Source organism: Schistocerca piceifrons, chromosome 8 (assembly GCF_021461385.2).
Source record: "Schistocerca piceifrons isolate TAMUIC-IGC-003096 chromosome 8, iqSchPice1.1, whole genome shotgun sequence".
Taxonomy (NCBI): Eukaryota; Metazoa; Arthropoda; class Insecta; order Orthoptera; family Acrididae; genus Schistocerca; species Schistocerca piceifrons.
The window spans coordinates 338,087,677-338,107,572 of NC_060145.1; the positions used below are offsets into that span (position 1 = coordinate 338,087,677).

A 19,896-nucleotide genomic window follows, 5' to 3' on the forward strand; every position below is an offset into this window, starting at 1 on the left:
CACTTATTGCATTAATGTGGTATTTACAGATAATCACACTGTAACAGCATGTGTTCTCAGAAATGATAAGTTCACAAAGGTACATGTATCACAATGGAACAACGAAAATAAAATGCTCAAACGTACCTATGTTCTGTATTTTAATTTAAAAAAGCTACTTGTTACCAACTGTTCAACTAAAATTGTGACCCATATGTTTGTGACTATTACAGCGCCATCTATCACAAAGCGAAAAAAGTGGTCCAACTAAAACATTCATATTTCTTTATGTACTACACGAATATGTAATAAAAAATGGGGGTTCCTATTTAGAAAAACGCAATTGATATCCGTTTGACCTATGGCAGCGCCATCTAGCGGGCCAACCATAGTGCCATCTAGTTTCCCCCTTCAAGCTAGACAAATTCTGTTCTTTGTAGTTTTTTCGTTTGATGCTTATTTCGTGAGATATTTGGCCTGGTTACAGTCAATGGACCACCCTGCATAGTTACGAGGATTATTTTATTTAATTATTATTAAATATAATATATCTGTTCTGGCAAACATACCACAATAATATAATTTAAGAAGATTAAATGATACAAAACATACGGAAATAATTATTTGAAATGAACCGATAACCATTATGGTAAGGAAAATGAATACAAATCTCATGAAGGTACAATGGTAGGAAGATGGAAGCACTATTGTCTAATATAAACTGAGGACAATTATATGACGGAACAAACTTCAATATCGGATGACAATTTATATGACACACCAAAACAAGCACAGCATACTCACAGTATATATGATGAAGACGCAAATCTGCACAATAAGGGAAAATGCATAAGCAAATCTGTAGCATGCTTTTATAACAATAAACCAGCACTTGACGGTTAACAAATGAAACCTTTTAAACACAGCAGTATATCACAATACACACATAGATGAGAATATTCCCAACCTGCAGTAAGCAACTTCAAGCTGTGAAACAGACAACAAATCTGTAATCCAAATTTCAAGGAAATAATCTTTCTTAAGGAAATTATGAAACACATTCACCGAATAACTGGAAGAATTGCGCATTCACTTCATTTTTCTGTTGACAAACCAATATCAGGTGAAGACACAACACTTGCTCAAGAGAGAATCGCAAGACACATGGTGGTGAACCAGAGATGATGTTACCAGTTGATATGTCATTCGACCCGACACTATACACGGTTTGTTTGAAAAGCACGAAAGAAGAAGATGACTTAGCTGACTATAGCTGCGTACATGGTTCGGTGGAGGTCACAGTTCTATCCATTTTCTATCAGAACTGGCTGCAATTCCTGCTTTGTGCAGCCAGTTGAAAGGGCTTTTCACCAAATAGTGAAAAGTTGTGTGTGTGTGTGTGTGTGTGTGTGTGTGTGTGTGTGTGTGTGTGTGTGTGTGTGTGTGTGTGTGTTGTAATGAGTGTGAGGTGCATCGTGGCAGAAAGTGAAATTTGAACAAATTCATTGGCTTTTGTAGATTCATTTAAACAGGCAATTTCTGTTAGGCCCCCATTTACAATTATTCATGTAAAATTTGATGTAAAGTGTATGTTACAACTTGTGGTATGAATCTTGGGATGGCTGAACTAAGGTATGACAGCACAGTATACAACCATAGCACGCTCCAGTGAATCCTGTAACGTCTTCGATCTTATCGCGACATTACAGATTGGGGGACAGTGTAGTGATGAAAGGGGCACCAGAGTTGTTATAAAAGTCTGTAAATTACTCAACGGACAGTATTTTTCAGTATAGGTATTTCGTTCATTCCAAGCAAGTGTTGATTCGTGACTTCATTGTTCAGACACGAGTTGACTGTAATCTGAATCCTTTTTAGCAAACTAGTAATTTCTCTTAGGAGATAAAATTTTATTGATTATGAAATATAAGTTCTTGAGGTTTATTCAGAATCAGGAATGTTTAATTAGTAATTACATGCCATAATTTATTTGTTTAATATAAAGGAGTTTAAAAATTTTTATGAATAAAAAAAAGTGTGAATTTATGTGCGGCTTTTACTCTGAGACGAGTTATCACTTAGAGTGCTAAAAGTGCATGTGTACAGTTCGCTGACCTATGTGGTGAATTTTATTTTGTGATCTTGACCCGAGTGGAGAGTAAATCCAGTTTCGTTTAAACTTTATGTGAGATAGACACATCATGTTATTACGAAAGAGTCGTTTAGCCCATTAGGGAAAACTGAAGCCTGTGCGCTCGATTTGAAATATGTTACATGCCAGTGCGAGATTGAGTGTGCGTATAATAGTTGCAAATGTGTTTGAACTTAATACACGAATTTGGAAATTAATTTTGAGACAAGTGCTGATTTTGACAAAAAATAAACCGAAAGTTTATTCAAAATATTGAGGTCCAGTTTTAATTGACACACTTATCACCTTGTTGATTATGTGGCCTATCAACACTGTAAAGCAGCTTAATTAATTCATTGGAAAGATTTGTGACATAGTAAGGCCCATTACACACGCACAATGATACATGAAGTTTGCTAACTGCATGAGAGTGTTTTTCTTTCCATAAATGCCAATAAACCGGCAGTGTCAAAAGTTAAATTATTAACTGTTGTGTAACTTCATTGATTGTCCTACACCACTATGAAACCTCTTCACAAGAGGTCTCAAGAAGCCGGCATAAACAAGAAGAAGAAAAAGATTAAAAAAGAGGCATCAGAATAGGGGTAAGATACACAAACGGCTTCTCAGCCTGGCCGTGGACACCAGCGTTACACCTTCCTATGCTAATTCGTTTATGGTCCATGTGGAGGAAATTTTCTTTGCTTCCCAAAACTCCAAACTACTTGTTTGCTTCAGGTCTGTTGGTGACATCTTAATGACTTGGACCCAGAGCCAAGACACTCTTCGCTTATTCCTCCTCCTCTCACCACCCCCAAGAACGAGCTCCAATAGAGCAATCACCTCATCACCCAGTAAAATACCAGACTGTAAAAATTGAACCATATTTTCTGCAAAAACTATAGCTGTGTATAATCATACTCAGAAATTGGGGACATTCTACATGTAATCCTTCATGCCTCTACTAAAGTGGCATTCTGCTGTCCACCCAGCTTACACAGTACTCTTGTCCATCCCTATGCCATCTCCATTCCCAAACTCATGCCACGTGGATCATATCTCTGTGTAAGAAGCAGGCGCAAGACCTATATGTCCTTCCAGCAATCCTACTCCAGTTCTCTCACAGGCTTATCCTGTTCCTGCATGTGACAGCAGCAAAGGCTTATAACAGCTCTTCTACAATTTCTGTACAAAATATTAAGTGGGTATGACTACGAACCACTATCCACCCAAATGAATGGTGACCATCAAACTGACCAAGAGCAGAGTTTGAGTTCCCAATCGCGAAACACGCTGCTCAGTACAACAAGCTTGATTCCAGTAGTTCCATCACTACCCATGTCATCTGGATCCCCCAGCACCAGCTTATCTGCACCACACAGATGAGAGTTGTCCTTGCAACATATTCTTTGTTTCCTCATCCACTTGGCTTCAATCTCCACTAGCACCCAGCCCCCAGCTCCCACATCTACACTTGCCTCTATCTTGTCACAGGACCCTAACTTCCCTCATCCTGCACCCACACCCTCTTTCCCACAATCTTTTTTTCCTCTGTTCTGTCACCATGTCCCAACCCACTCCATGTCATTGTCATCATGTGCCACTTGAATCCACTGATGTCAGTGTCCATGTGTCACATTCCTATCCCGTGCAACTTCAACATCTCTGCCCCCCATTCCTATACCAAACAACTGGTATCTCCCTCTGAGCTATTGGATACCCTTCCTCAACTGTCCCTCCCATTCCTTGCCACCTTTCTCCCACACCTTGCGTCCTTTCTCCCACACCTTGCGTCCTTTCTCCCACTTCCCGTCTCCTTTCTCCCTTTGCCCGTTCTGCCTGCCACAACCCCTCACACTAGCCTACCAGACTATCTAAATAATTATGTGAATGAATAATGACAATATTATGGAAAGGACAGATTGCTACTCACCATGTAGTGGAGATGCTGGTTGTGTGTGTGTGTGTGTGTGTGTGTGTGTGTGGTCTACTTTGGAAGAAAGATTACTTGTTAAGTCTTTTTGTTGTGCCTAACTATGACTCATCTCCACTCTGTGGTGAGTAGCAATCTACCGTATTTACTCGAATCTAAGCCGCACTTTTTTTCCGGTTTTTGTAGTCCAAAAAACCGCCTGCGGCTTAGAATCGAGTGCAAAGTAAGCGGAAGTTCTGAAAAATGTTGGTAGGTGCCGCCACAACTAACTTCTGTCGTCGAATATATGTAGCACTACGCAGGCATGCTTCACAGGACAAAGACAAATACTGGCACCAAAACCTCTGCGTCAGTAAATAAATTAAAAAAACGTGGAGGATGAGCTTTTTTTTTCTCCGCCCCGAGTTTCGACCACTGCATTTTCATACATTATCCAACGAAGTAAATACAAATTCCGTATTGTTCCTCTTCGAACGTAGCAGCATTTCAATGTACTACGAAAATCCAACTGGCAAGACTGTTTGGGATATTTGTGTATATGGCCAACTCTGCTTTCTGAATTTTTTCCTAACTGTGAGAAGAAATAGTTGCTAATAGGAACTTTTATGAATTGTGAATCACATGCAGTATTCTCTTCACCATAAGAATAATACGAATATAAACATTTTGCCGTGTATTCTTTCGTGTTTGCTGCTATCTCATTTAAATCCTGTCCGCCTAATAAACTACGAAACTAGAGTGAGACAACGGCAGACGCGGGAGAATATACATACCATGTCATGTTTATATTCGTATTATTCTTATGCCTAATAGTGATACAGTCAAAAATGAAGCACGGCAATTGACTAGATTTTTAAATCTAAGATGACTCTAATTTCTGTGCACAATGTAATGTACTAAAGAGGCGTCTGCAAAGATTTTCAAACGGAAAAAATTTTCGCTAAATTCTCGTTCAGAACATCTTCTATCATACGCAGTCTATTATTTGATTCTTGTTGATCATTATCAAAGAAAGCAGCAGTGTAAGTAGCAACAAATAGCAGTCTCATGCCATTGTTTCGCTAATGAGACGATTCCTCTGTTGTTGTTGTTGTTGTGTATATATATAAATGTAAACGGCGGTAGCGAGCACGAAAGCAAGCCATGCCGCGAGCGGCGACAGGCCGTAAACGCTCATTTTCAGAATGCGACAAACAATGCATGACACAGTACAGTAATGCATTTTCAGCTTTGAGTGACGGAAACACCTATAACAAAGAGAACTGCACTTGTCAGATCGAAGAAAAATAAGCAATCAATTCAAACCAGACGAAACACGTGAAAAAGCTAGGGTACCCATATAAATACGGACGGAGCGCCTGACACATGACAACGGCTACCTGGTAAAGCTTAACTGCTAAGCTTACGACTCGAACCAAACTACTATAGCTGTATCGTCATTCATTCAACCTAAATTGTGTCTCATGTTACAATGGACCAAGTTTGTTTCGATTTGGAAGTGCGGCCTAAAACTTTTCTCTCCCCTTGAATTTCGAGTTTCAGATTTCAGGTGCGGCTTAGATTCGGGAAATTTTTTTTTCCTCGATTTCGAGTCTCATTTTTCAGGTGCGGCTTCGATTCGAGTGCGGCTTAAATTCGAGTAAATACGGTATCTTTTTCATAATTTTGTCATTATTCCATCCTGAATTTTCCATTGTTTGATTAGAATAAATAGAAAATTTGAAAACTGTCATTTGTGGATAAAGTAATTATCCCCCTCTATGAATATAAATAACCATGTATTTGTAACACAAATAACTTAGAATACCACCACATTTTCTCTCTTCACTTCTCAAACAGAACTCTGTCATGACTAACAAATGTTTGTTCCTGTGGTTCAGAGCAGTTTTGATTGTGCAGCTGTGTGCCTTGGTGGCATAGCTTATTGAGCAACTGCCAGACTAAAGTCAAAGGTTGGGTTCAAGCAGTGCGTGTTCCTAGGATTTTTTTTCTGTCACTTATCACATCTTTCAGCTCTAACAAAAAGTCAACTTGCACTGTGTTTTGGAGAACATATTAAATTATAGTTCCATTATAACTGGCATATAAGTTGTTCAAAATCAGATGAAGGCAAGAGTATACCACCTTCAAGGAAACAAAAGATCTGCTGTATCAATGCTACATAAGAAACCTTTGTAAGACATAGTCGTAGCAGTTACACTACCAATGCAATCCAGTTCGACTGATGCTGCACTTGCCAGTATTTTGTCCTCTCCCTTGCCCTAACATTATACAAAAGCACCTTGCTTAACTAGCAAAGATGAAAATGAATGAAGATTTGAATCTTCAGTATCTTCTTCAATTGTACAAATATTGATAATGGAATTAGATATGGGTGGCTCGATGACTCGTACACTCCTGGAAATTGAAATAAGAACACCGTGAATTCATTGTCCCAGGAAGGGGAAACTTTATTGACACATTCCTGGGGTCAGATACATCACATGATCACACTGACAGAACCACAGGCACATAGACGCAGGCAACAGAGCATGCACAATGTCGGCACTAGTACAGTGTATATCCACCTTTCGCAGCAATGCAGGCTGCTATTCTCCCATGGAGACGATCGTAGAGATGCTGGATGTAGTCCTGTGGAACGGCTTGCCATGCCATTTCCACCTGGCGCCTCAGTTGGACCAGCGTTCGTGCTGGACGTGCAGACCGCGTGAGACGACGCTTCATCCAGTCCCAAACATGCTCAATGGGGGACAGATCCGGAGATCTTGCTGGCCAGGGTAGTTGACTTACACCTTCTAGAGCACGTTGGGTGGCACGGGATACATGTGGACGTGCATTGTCCTGTTGGAACAGCAAGTTCCCTTGCCGGTCTAGGAATGGTAGAACGATGGGTTTGATGACGGTTTGGATGTACCGTGCACTATTCAGTGTCCCCTCGACGATCACCAGTGGTGTACGGCCAGTGTAGGAGATCGCTCCCCACACCATGATGCCGGGTGTTGGCCCTGTGTGCCTCGGTCGTATGCAGTCCTGATTGTGGCGCTCACCTGCACGGCGCCAAACACGCATACGACCATCATTGGCACCAAGGCAGAAGCGACTCTCATCGCTGAAGACGACACGTCTCCATTCGTCCCTCCATTCACGCCTGTCGCGACAGCACTGGAGGCGGGCTGCACGATGTTGGGGTGTGAGCGGAAGACGGCCTAACGGTGTGCGGGACCGTAGCCCAGCTTCATGGAGACGGTTGCGAATGGTCCTCGCCGATACCCCAGGAGCAACAGTGTCCCTAATTTGCTGGGAAGTGGCGGTGCAGTCCCCTACGGCACTGCGTAGGATCCTACGGTCTTGGCGTGCATCCGTGCGTCGCTGCGGTCCGGTCCCAGGTCGACGGACACTTGCACCTTCCGCCGACCACTGGCGACAACATCGAGCGTACTGTGGAGACCTCACGCCCCACGTGTTGAGCAATTCGGCGGTACGTCCACCCGGCCTCCCGCATGCCCACTATACGCCCTCGCTCAAAGTCCATCAACTGCACATACGGTTCACGTCCACGCTGTCGCGGCATGCTACCAGTGTTAAAGACTGCGATGGAGCTCCATATGCCACGGCAAACTGGCTGACACTGACGGCGGCGGTGCACAAATGCTGCGCAGCTAGCGCCATTCGACGGCCAACACCGCGGTTCCTGGTGTGTCCGCTGTGCCGTGCGTGTGATCATTGCTTGTACAGCCCTCTCGCAGTGTCCGGAGCAAGTATGGTGGGTCTGACAGACCGGTGTCAATGTGTTCTTTTTTCCATTTCCAGGAGTGTATTTGCGTTGCTAGAAAATTAATAAATGAACTAAGGGCTCTGTCGTGATGTAACATTAGGATTTAAATCTAGTCTCCTAAAATGGCAATAATTGAATTGCATCACAAAATTACACAGACATGTAAAGCTGTATGGAATGCTACTGGATGTCCTACATTATCAGAAATAATTGAATTTGTTTTACAATATGGAATAGTTTCTTGATTGGGATTGGAAAAATTCCATAACAGGCACTGATTTTGAGTACATGTAGGAGTGTACAATATTGCAGCAAACTCTTTAACTTCATATCAAGAAAGTGTCAAGAGACAGTTTTGAAGATTTCTTCCACCTTTGTACTGCAAAGAGAGAACATACAACTAATGCATCACTGTCTTACCCCAAGATTTAAATATGAATAGTTAATGTGTGTTGCTATCCCTGTTGAAGGGAGATTTGCAGTGATCTGTAGATCTATAACAACCAGAGAAATTGGAAGACATGTTTGCAATGAAGTTATGAGAAAAAAAGATGATTTCTTTTTCAGTTTCCAAAAGGATTTGGGAGGTTGAGTTGACACAGGATGACAGTCCAAGTACTTTGTCAAAAATTAGAGTTAAAATTGTGGTTTCACAGTATTTTGTTGAAGAAGAGTTTGATTTGAAAGTCTTACGTTGTAGTTATTAAATAAAGTCAATTTTCAGGAGATGTAACACAGTGCGAGCGTGACAAATGACGGAGAATATACTTGCCCTCTTGTGTAGTGCCAATAGTGAAGTACAGGTGTGTGTGTGTGTGTGTGTGTGTGTGTGTGTGTGTGTGTGTGTGTGTGTGTGTGTGTGTAAGTAAAGAAGCAGTGTTCATAACGCATAAGTAAATGTAAGCATATGAAGTTCGTGTGAACATGAAATAAATGTACTCTCAAATATGGGTATGTCTGGACATAATTTGTTGGCGTGACATGTTTGTAAAGGGATGCCATTCATATTGGTGTGTTACCCCATAATCATCCATTTCGCAGGCATTATAGTTTTAACTGTTTGTGCTAGGGCCTTCATGTCATGTGATGAGGCAGCCTGCAAGCTTAAGTAAGTATATGAATCAGGTCCACTGGTCACCAAAGATTGCCTGTGTTACGGCACAGCAGTATATTTCTGTGATTAGGTGTGGGCACCTTATTCCACTTACAAAAATGCTTAATGTGGAAGGATAAAAGTATGTTTCACAGCATTGTGTGCTGCGTATAATTAAGCAACAGTTCGAAGACAATAATGTGACAAAGCACCCTTTCATAAAGTAGCACCTGTGAGGCATATTCCTGATATGGACTCATCTGTCTAGAGTTTCAGCCCAGTGTAACAGTTCTGAGATGAGTTTGAGCATCAGTTTCATTCCAGACAACCAGCCTTCCAACATCGTTACCTTCTCCGATTTCGCCTGTAGAGGAGGAATTGGCTGCCATTCCTCCACAGACATTCAGGTACCTCATTGCAAGTCTCCTCAGCAGAGTTTGTATTGTCATAAAGACAAAGAGTTGATCCGCCCTATATTAGCTCAGAAATGGATCTTCTCAAAAGCCAGTGAAGTTTTTGGTCTTGTTTTGTGTGTCTGTCAATGACTTGACATTTATACTTCTAAGTAACTTGTTGCATTTACTTCTAAATTATTAAGAACATTTATGTCTTAACTGTAAAACCATCATGTAAATTTCTTTTTAGTCTGTTGCAATGTGCTTTATAGATGTTTTTCTTTTACTTTCACAGGTTATCAAAATTTGATGTTGTCATAACGACTTACAGTATTGTAAGAAATGAAGCTGGATTTGTTAATGCACGAGACAGTGACATCTGTGAGAGCAAAAAAGTGGGTATTTCATTAAGTTATGAAACAATCAATTTGTTTTGCCATGTCCTTAATGTTAATTCTTACATGTGCAACAAAGATAATTAAACTCAACTCTGCTCTGCCACTCTGTCAGTAATCTAACACTTTGCTGCACATTGACCTGAAAGAGTGTGCGTGCGTGCGTGCGCACGCGCACACTCACACTCACATAAACGCAATTTGCACACACATCTGCAGTCTCAGAGAGCTGAGACCACACTGTGAACAGCAGATGGGAGTGGGAACTGGGTGGGGGTAAGGAGGAGGCTGAGGCGGGGAGGGGGAGGGATAGTATGTGGGAGTGGCGGACAGTCAAGTGTTGCAGTTTAGACAGAGGGCAGGAGCGGAGGGGGGAGGGGGTAAGTAACGGAAAGGAGAGAAATAAAAGGAATTGAAAGACTGGGTGTGGCAGTGAAATGATGGCTGTGTAGTGCTGGAATGGGAACAGGGAGGGCGCTGGATGGGTGAGGACAGTGACTAACGTAGGTTGAGGCCAGGAGAGTTACGGAAACGTAGGGTGTATTGCAGGGAATGTTCTCACCTGCGCAATTCAGAAAAGCTGGTGTTGGTGGTCACTTAATTCTTATGCTTACAGAAACGAGCAGATCAGCAATGATTGATGTCAGTGACTGTGCATTTCAGTGCTGTGCCACACATTCAGATACAATAGTTCTTGTTTCAAAGCAGAAAATATATGTATTTAACAATAATTGAAAAAGAATTAACAATTATGAAAAGTATAGATTTCTACTTACCATAAAGATGACACATTGAATTACAGGCAGGCATGACAAAAAGGCTGTCAAACACTAAGCTTTAGGCCAGAGCCTTCTTCAGAAAAGAAAGGAAAACAAACACACACACACACACACACACACACACACACACACACACACACACACATCATGTAGACATGACAGTTACCTTTGGCTGCTTTAGTGGACTGCAACTGTTGCATTTAACAAAAGCAGCAAGCAGTAGTGGGACAGGGAACAGGGACTTGGGGAAGAGAGCAAAGTGTGTGTGTGTGTGTATGGGGGGGAGGTGGAAGAGGTCTGGTGGAACATACAGGGACTTGTAGAAGGCACCAGGACAAGCTCAGGCAGCATCGGAATGGGGGGGGGGGGGGAAGGGTTAGAAAGGAAGAGAAGCAGAGAGGCCATAAGACTGGTGCATGCATTGGCAGAGTGTGAACCCAGTATGGGTAGGGGATGTGAATTTGAAGGAGGTTATAGGACAGAGGGGGCAGAAACTGTTGGGTGGTGGGTGTGGGCACAATAGATTATAACAGGTTGAGTCATGGTAATTTGAAGAGTGGAAAATGTGTTGAAAGGGTAACTCCCATTGTGTAATTCAGAAAAGCTGGTGGTAGAGGGGAGTATCCAGATGGCTCGGGTTCTGAAGCAGCGATTAAAATCAAACATCTTATGTTCAGCTATATGTTGTGTCATTTGGTGGTATACCATGCTCTTGGCTACAGTTTGGTGGCAGCTGTTCATCATAGTGGAGAGCTGTTGGTGGTCATACCAATATAAAAAGCTGTGCAATGATTGCAGCAGAGCTGCTGTATGACATGGCTGCTTTCACAGATGGCCTGGTCTCTGGTAGGGTAGAATAAGCCTGCGACAGGACTGGAGTGGCAAGGGTTTGGGATGGATGTGGCATAGGGAAGGACTAGGATATTGTGGAGGTTGGGTGGGTGACAGAACAACACATTAGGAGAATCAGGAAGGATATTAGGGACGATATTCCTCATTTCAGGGCATGATCATAGGTACTTAAAGCACTGATGAAGGATGTGGTCCAGTTGTTCCAGTCCAGAGTGGTGTTGGGTAACAAAGGGGACACTCCTTTGTCACAGGTTCTTGGTGGTGATGGGAGGATTGGTGATGTGTGGTGATATAGTATGGGAAATCTGTTAGTAGACTATGTCTGAGGGATAGTGCCTGTCTGTGAAGGCCTAAGTGAGACCTTCAGCATAGTGGGCAAGGGAGTTCTTGTTACTAGACATAAGCCACCCACAAGTGGCTGGGCTGAATAGGAGTGATTTTTTGGGTGGGAGGAATGGCAGCTGTCAAAATGCAGGTACTGTTGGTGGTTGGTGTGTTTAATGTGGACTGAGGTGTGAATGGAGCATCAGAGAGGGGGAGGTCAATGTCGAGGAAGGTGGCAGACATGGTTGAGGACCAGCAGGTGAAGCTGATGGGAGGGAAGGTACTGAAGTTGAGGTTGTGAAGGAATGAGGATAAGGTGTCTTGGCCCTGAGTCCAGATCATGAAGATATCATCAATGAACCTGAACCAGACAAGGATTTTGGGGTTCTGGGTGGCTATAAACAGGTTGATGTAGGAGGATACCATGTGGTGCCCAAGACTGCTGTGAATTTTGTTTATATACCTTCTCTTCAAAGGAGAAGTATTTGTGTGTTAAGATAAAGTTAGTAAGGTGTATGAGGAAAGAAGCAGTGGATTTGGAGTCTGAAGGGCATTGGGAGAGGTAGTGTGCAATAGTGGCAAGACCATGGTCACGAGGAATGTTGGTGTATTGGGAAGTGGCGTCAACAATGATGAATAGGGATCCAGGTGATAAACTAGTGGGTATGGTGGAGAGTTGGTGAAGGAAGCGGTTTTTATCTTTGATGTGGGAGGCAAGATTTTGTGCTGTTGATTGAAGGTGTTGGTCAACGAGAGCCAAAATTCTTTCAGTAAGGGTGTGAGGGGAAGACAACCAACTGCAATGGGATGTCCAGGATTGTTGGGTTTGTGGTTTTGGGGAACATGTAGAAGGTGGATATGTGGGGTGTCATGGGTGTGAGGGGGGGTGGAGGGGGGGGGGAATGGATTCAGGGGAGAGGTTCTGGCAAGTGTCTACAGACGTGAGCAAGGATTGGAGGTTATGTTGGACCTGCGAGATGAGACCACTCTGTCGGAATTAGTAAGTGGAGTACTTGGACATTGGGAAAGGCCTTCCGCCAGGTACTCACTGTGATTCAGAATGACAGTGGTGGAATCTATGTTTGCAAATATGATGATTAGGCGAAGACCTGTTTTCTTCTGCTGAAAGGTTTATATTCAGAGGAAGAGACTTGGGAAAGATGATGATGCCAAGTTCGATGTAAGGAATTCCTGGAAGGTGACGAGGAGGTGGGCAGGTGGGAGGGGAAGAATCACAAGTGGATGATGGTATGATTTGGGACAGGAAAGGGTCAATATTGTGACTAGGTTGGATTTGCTTGGAGGAATTGGTGGCAAAGAAGTGTTTCCATTGAAGGAATCTGGAGAGGGAGAGTAGGTCTTTGACAAGTCCAATGGATATATTTGGGTGTAGGGTCTTTGGATAGGCCTGAAATGTCTGTGGGGCTGAGGATTTTGGTAGAAAAGTTAAACTCTAGCACCCACCAATCTTTTCTCCTCTCTAGTTTCCCCAAGTGCGGGGGGGGGGGGGGGGGGCGTTTGTTTTCCTTTCGTTACTAAAGAAGGCTTTGGCCAATAGTTTAGTGCGCAACGGTCTTTTCATTGTGCCTGGCTGCAACTCGACATCTCATCTTTATGGTGTATAGCAATCTATCCTTTTCATAATTGTTGATATTCCAGCCTGCACTTTCAATTGTTTGAAATAAATTATTCTTATTTCATCATGATTGCCAGTTGTGAACAAAATTTTAGTTTTAAGTATGAATTATTGTGGACAAAGTAAATTCGATTTGCTCTGTCTTTATTAAATAAAAAGGTCTCACCTGCCAATTGTACAGGAACGTTAAAGACAATCAGGTAGTGATTCCACTTTCTTTTACATCAGCAGCTAGATATTAACCTTAATGTGGTCTGAGATTTCTGTAATGTTCCGTGAAAAAGAAATCCCTTGTATTACAAATTAATAAAATATCATACATTTCTAAAGATACTGATTAGTTGTATGTCCTCCAGGTGAACAATTCTTGTGCATTCATTATTTTGGATCAGACAGTTTGTAGGCGATTACTCATATACACAAAGTTTTTCAGTGTACATGTGTCAGTTGGTAACGAATAAGAGTGGTTTTAAATGTTACTCTGCCTTTAATGATGTAGAATATATGGTGGAAAGAGAGTGACGAAGGCAAAGGGGGGTTTGGGTGTGGGCTGTAGAGTACAACTGCTTAGGACAGGTTTTACGGTAGGAGGTTACAGTGACAGAAACATTGGACTGGGTCTAGTGGTCTGGGGACATCAAATGATTTGAAATGAATGTCAAAGAGGTTGCATGGAGACAGACGTGACAATGTATGGTGTGAGTAGGAAGCTGGGGGGAGACAATGTCATATGACTGCCGAGCAGTACTGGGTGATAAAGAAGATATTTCGAAATTTTTTGGAAGCGTTGTGGGTGACTATTCGGGAGGTCGGCTTGTGGAGAAGGGTGTATGATGTACATGACAGTGAGAAACATGAAAGTCAGGGGGATGTTATTTCCACTGGATATTAGGAATTTTTTATTGGAGCAGATATGTTTACTACAGAAATGGTTGCATTTGTCTAAATGGAGATATTGTGGATTATTGATTGATACTACACTACTGGCCACGGTTTGGATGTAAGCTTTAGTGAAATTGAGGCCAATATCTAGGAAAGTGGTTTTGGATTTGGAGAAAGACCAGGTGAATTAAAAGTTGGAGAAAGAAGTTAAGTGGTTGCATAAGATGGAGGAATACTTCTTCACTGAGAGTCTAGATGACAAAGATAATGTTATTGAATCTGTGACTAGCCAGGAGCACTGCCTCTGTGAGCTGAATAAATGCAGCTCAGACTGGCTGGAAGGAATGAGTCATTACAAAACATCTTGTGTATCCATCTTCAGATTGTGAATAACTAGAGGTTCAGCTGGAGTGAGACTTGAAATGCCAGGAGAGGAGGAAAGTCCATTTGGGCTTTGGCATGGATCTATACCAGATATTTTTTTTTTACTGCACAGTAATTTATTTGTTACTTTATGTGAATTTTCAATCACAGTATATTCTCATTGTGTTATTGTTTATACTTGTTACCCGTATTATTGTGATTGTTCACCTACGTATTTACAAGATGAATAAGTCACATTGTAACTGAGATTGCAACTTACAGCAAATATTCCAGTTTATTCTAGGAGAGGCTATGTTGTTTGGCCACATAACTAGAGCTGTGTAGGACCCCCTGTGCCTACTACTGCCTCATCAAAAATACATGGCGTTCCAGGAGCAATGTTCAGTGTTCAGTGATGTGACAGAAACAAAAACTTCATGTGAACATATTCCCTATTCCGAATGGTTTCAAAGTTAGATCAAGTTTAATGAACATTGTTCTTTATTTTCTATATTATTCACTATGTAGTTAGGTTTACAGATGTAAAACAGTTTGTAAACATTATAACATGTGTTTTACAAAGTTTCAGTTGAAAAATACATATCTTTAACACTTTCACCTGTAAGTGTTATCAGACATATCATGTCACAGCTGTTGTACAATTCACAATAAATGTTTGAATATCCCATTGTCAACTTTAGTACAGTTGTGCAGTCCTGGGAGAACATGTTGTGTTGCTTGTCTGAGTGCCTCTGCATGCTCCCTAACGAGGGCAGCAGCTTCCATCTCATGTATGCACCTTTTGTTTATATACTGCCGACTTTATCCAACCCCACAAACAACGTCTGATGGTCTTGATGGCTGGTTAATTTTAGCACCGAGACCAATCCAGTGATTAGGGCAAGTGCAGTTGAGATGTTCCCGTACAGTCTGGTAAGATATGGTTGGCCTCCAATGTGCTGGAAGTGTTATGCAGCCTGCGTGGCCAGAGGAACATCCTCAACCCATTCAGCAAAAGAATTTTCCAAAAAAAATGCAAGTAGTTGTCTCGTCATTTGCTCTTCTAAAATAGCTGGACCTATCATCATGTTACTGATCATGCCACACCAAACATTGATCAAAAAATGAACTTGGAAATTGGTTTCCACTGTAGCATGCAGAATTTTTTGTGACCATCAATGATTATTGTGTGCGTTGTTGATTCCATTCTGTGTAAATGTGGCTTGTTCATTGAATCCTCTTAACGGAAGCAAATGACAATTGTAATTTAACCAGTGACAAAATTAGTCATGTGGCATTGTTGCCAATGTGAAGATTGTGGACACACTGTATGTGAATTGGGTAAAGTTTTTACATGTAGTGTTTCAATTCATCATATCATGTAGTGTGTGCCATACACATGTTCGTGGGGCATTGACATGTACAGAAAGTCACTGTGCTGCAGTAGGACTATGCTGTACCTTAAAGCGTTTAGTAATGGTTCTATCAACAGTTACAGTATTTATTAGGTGACTGGTTTCAAACCTTAAAGATTCATTTTCATGCCTGGCCTACTGAGGCTGCATCAACAGCTTGAAGCAAGTCATGTAGTAAATACTGCAACTGTTGACAGAACCATTAATAAATGATTTAAGGAATTTAAACAAAGGTACTGTTCCCTGTCAACTAAAGGTTGAAACTGAAAAACAATGCGTTGCTGCTCCTGCACAGGTTGTTGAACTACATATTCAAAACAGAAATGGGAACTTAGAAGAATGTGTGTTTTATGCAATGTGCTGAAAACTCTGGTAAACCCTTTACAATCAGGAATTCATTGTGTCTGAAAGCACTGATGGTATTCATAGACAGCACCACCACTACCATCGCAGAAGCCATAAACTTATATCATACCTGCACATTCTTCATTGATGTAGATATGTGGCATTTTAGCCAGTATGTTTACAAACACAGTTAGCTGATGCTTCTCTCTGATACTCCCTCAATGCCTTGCTCTACTTCATTCACAACATGCCATGGATAACTATGCGTTTAATGGACTAGTTTACTTCATAAATAATTGTGAATAGTTGTTAGCCAGTTTGTGTGTGAATTAATCTCTCACACACCCAGTGCTCTACTTCATCACACACATTTTTGACTGGATTCAAATTAGAGCTTCAAGCAGGTCAATCTAGTAAATTTATCTGATAAACTGATGATAAGTCAAACTGAATTCAATATATTGTGTGCAGATGGCACTGCACAGTTTTTAAATATTTGTAAAAAGAAGACAGGACTGCCAGAAAGCTGCAGTGTGACTTTACTTTACTCAACGAATAATTTTGATAGCATAATCATAATCGTCATCTGCTCAAATATAACTGAGTCAGACAGGCTAACAACGGTGAGCAGCTGTCATCAAGTGCCATGAATGAGTCTCCACAGTTAGCCATTGTGACTCAATTACATTTGACCAGATGATGGTAATGCTATTGAAACTAGTCATTGAACAAAGTCAAGTCAGTTGCAATTTCCCGATGGTCATGTGTCTCATTTTCAAATCAAACTATAATTTCTCAGACACAGTTGCGTGGTGTTTGTACCTACTCCTGAATGAAAACTGTATTTATGTTGAATAATTTCCTTCAAATAATCTCCATTACTTTTGAAGTGTAAGTATGTCACTTAACATCCCCAAATTATATAATGTGATTTGTTGGAACAGCTGAAAATAAAGTGATCATCAGGACAAAGGTAGATGATAGTTGCCAGGCTTTCTTAGTTTTCTTTTCATATCAGTGAATCTAAACATTTATTTCTACTCTAATGGGTGGGCGACTTGAATCCCTTTATAGGATTGTTCTTGGTGCTGTCCAAGTTTTAGGTGTGTCATTGTCTGTGGAAAGAGCCTTGGTACTAATTCCATAGAACTATGATAGTTAAGTTCTTCTCTTTATAAGTAGAATGCTGTTGTAATAGCTGACAGTAGTATTATACTAAATTGCTCATTTTATGTTGGAATAAGAGCAGATACAAATCATTGGTAATATGATACATTGCAAATAGAAAAAAAGGTACAAAATGTTTTAGATTTGCATGTAATGGAGTCACTTACAACCATGTTGGACTAAATTATTGTATTCTGACGTAGTTTTTCAAATGAAAAATTTAAAGACTGTATGTATGCCATGCAGTATGGAAGATAAGCATTATTTTTGCTGTTCTCTGCCAGTTTGTTTCTATATATTTGCAATGGCTCTTTCCTATATTAGTACTAATTTTGCTTTTCTTAATCTGCATTGAAAGGTTAGCACTTGTGTTACTTCACCTTCAAACATATTTGAAATTTTGTGTAATTTCCTTCCATGGATATTCTTAAAATGTGAATGAAATGAAAGCTCAGTTCTTCACAAGTTAAATATTTTTGTTACAGGCAGCATTGCATAAAATTCGGTGGAATAGGATCATATTAGATGAAGGACATGTCATTCGTAACCATAAAAACAAAACTTCAGTTGCTGTGAGTGAGCTCAGAGGAAGGCATCGCTGGGTGCTCACAGGGACACCTCTACATAACAAAGAACTAGATGTTTATGCACTTCTCAAATTCCTTCGCTGCTCACCGTTTGATGAAATATCGGTAGGTAAATGCTGGGTTCACATTACAAATACTTGCAAATCTTACTAATGAAAACAGAACTATTTTACATGTCATCAAGAAAGCAAAACACAACTACAATTTTAAAAAAATTGTTGCATATTTTCTTGTCTATAAAGTGATTTGCACCATCAAGACCATATATGTTTACTTCAAACCTGTCAATGTTTCACAGTTGCTAAATATGTATGGGAACTAGATATACGCCCTGATGTCCTTCTTCCCCCCTTTTGTCTATCTCCTCCCCCCCCTCTATATGCATCTGCTCCTCCCCCTATCTATCCATCTGCTCCTCCCCCTATCTATCCATCTCCTCCTCCCCCTATCTATCCATCTCCTCCCCCGTCTATGTCCATCTGTCCGTCTTCTCCCCCGATCTCTCCGCCCCCCCCCCCCCCCAAAAATCTCTCTCCTCCTCCTTCAGTCCTCACCCCCCCCCCCCCCCCCCAATATCTCCTCCTCCTTCAGTCCTCACCCCCCAATATCTCCTCCTCCTCCTCCTCCTCCTCCTCCTCCTCCTCCAGCCCCCACCCCACAATCTCTCCATCTCCGCCAACCTCCTCCCATCTCTGACCTTGAGCCTTGTTTATTGTTACTGCAAGTGAAACCTTGATTGGGAATCAAAATCATTTAAAATAATGGGTAAATCGGTCGGGATCATTGGTATACAAAGGCTATTCAGAAAGTAGGGAACATTTTGGCATTAAAAAAAAAGTTCAAGAAATACATTTTATTATATACATTTGAAAGAGCAACTGGCATACTACTTGTCCACATAGTCACCAAACACATTGAGGCACTTATCATAGCGGTGAACAAGCTTCGGATGAGGGAAAACTTCCCATTTGAATGTATTAAGGAGTTCTTTAGTGCGGTTTGCCATCCGAGGTCGGGCATTGTCATGCAAAAACAAACTTGTGGACGTCAGCTTTCCTCGGTGTTTGCTTTGAACTGCTCTTCTAAGGCTGTGCAAAGTTTGACAGAAAATCAATAAGCACACCTTGCCTATCCCAAAATACTGTCGCCATCAACTTCCTTGCTGACAATGCTTGCAAACATTTTCTTGTTTTTTGGGGGTGTCTTGTCTGCCCCACTCCATGGACTGCAATTTTGTCTCACAATTTACGTGTTCGATCCAGTAATGAATCACCATGTTTGTGGTAGGCCTCCAGAAATGTTAATGTTATCCCCATTCACTGTTCTTTATGGTGCTCTGTAAGCATATTGGGCACCCATCGTGCATAAAATTTGTGGTAGCTAGCTTTTGAGTGACAAATTCAAACAACAGAGTCCTTGAAATTTGTGAAGCGACAGTTTTTCATGAATCGGTTCATCAACTTTAGCTACAAGATCGTCAGTCACAATGCTCGGCTGTCCACTCTTCTCTTCATTATGATCGTTGGTTTGGCCATTTTTAAACCGAATACACCATTTCACTCATTATGTTGTTTCCATACACTTTGCACAGTTAATGATAAATTTATATAGGTTTTAGGTTTTTTGCCAACAAAAACCATATCACAGACTGCACCTCGCAACTGGCGGGGTTTTCGATTGCAGCGCACATTTCAAATTAGAATATCGAAAAAACCAGATGCGCAGAGACATTCCCACTGTCACGGATGGATGCCGACTGAGCTGCCGAGCATGCACATACCAAAATATATGCGATTGGGACGCACCTAGCGGCATCAGATGGAAACGTTCTCTATTTTCTGAGCA

General features: G+C 41.4%; 1 protein-coding gene across 1 annotated transcript in view; it reads left to right on the forward strand.

Moving 5' to 3' along the window:
* LOC124711397 (transcription termination factor 2) overlaps positions 1–19,896 on the forward strand; it is a 295,179-nt gene that overhangs the window by 151,787 nt on the left and 123,496 nt on the right. The window contains exons 10-11 of the mRNA XM_047241451.1: positions 9,602–9,701; positions 17,950–18,156. Of these exons, the coding sequence (XP_047097407.1) occupies positions 9,602–9,701; positions 17,950–18,156 (307 nt within the window). The remainder of the gene's footprint in view (positions 1–9,601; positions 9,702–17,949; positions 18,157–19,896) is intronic.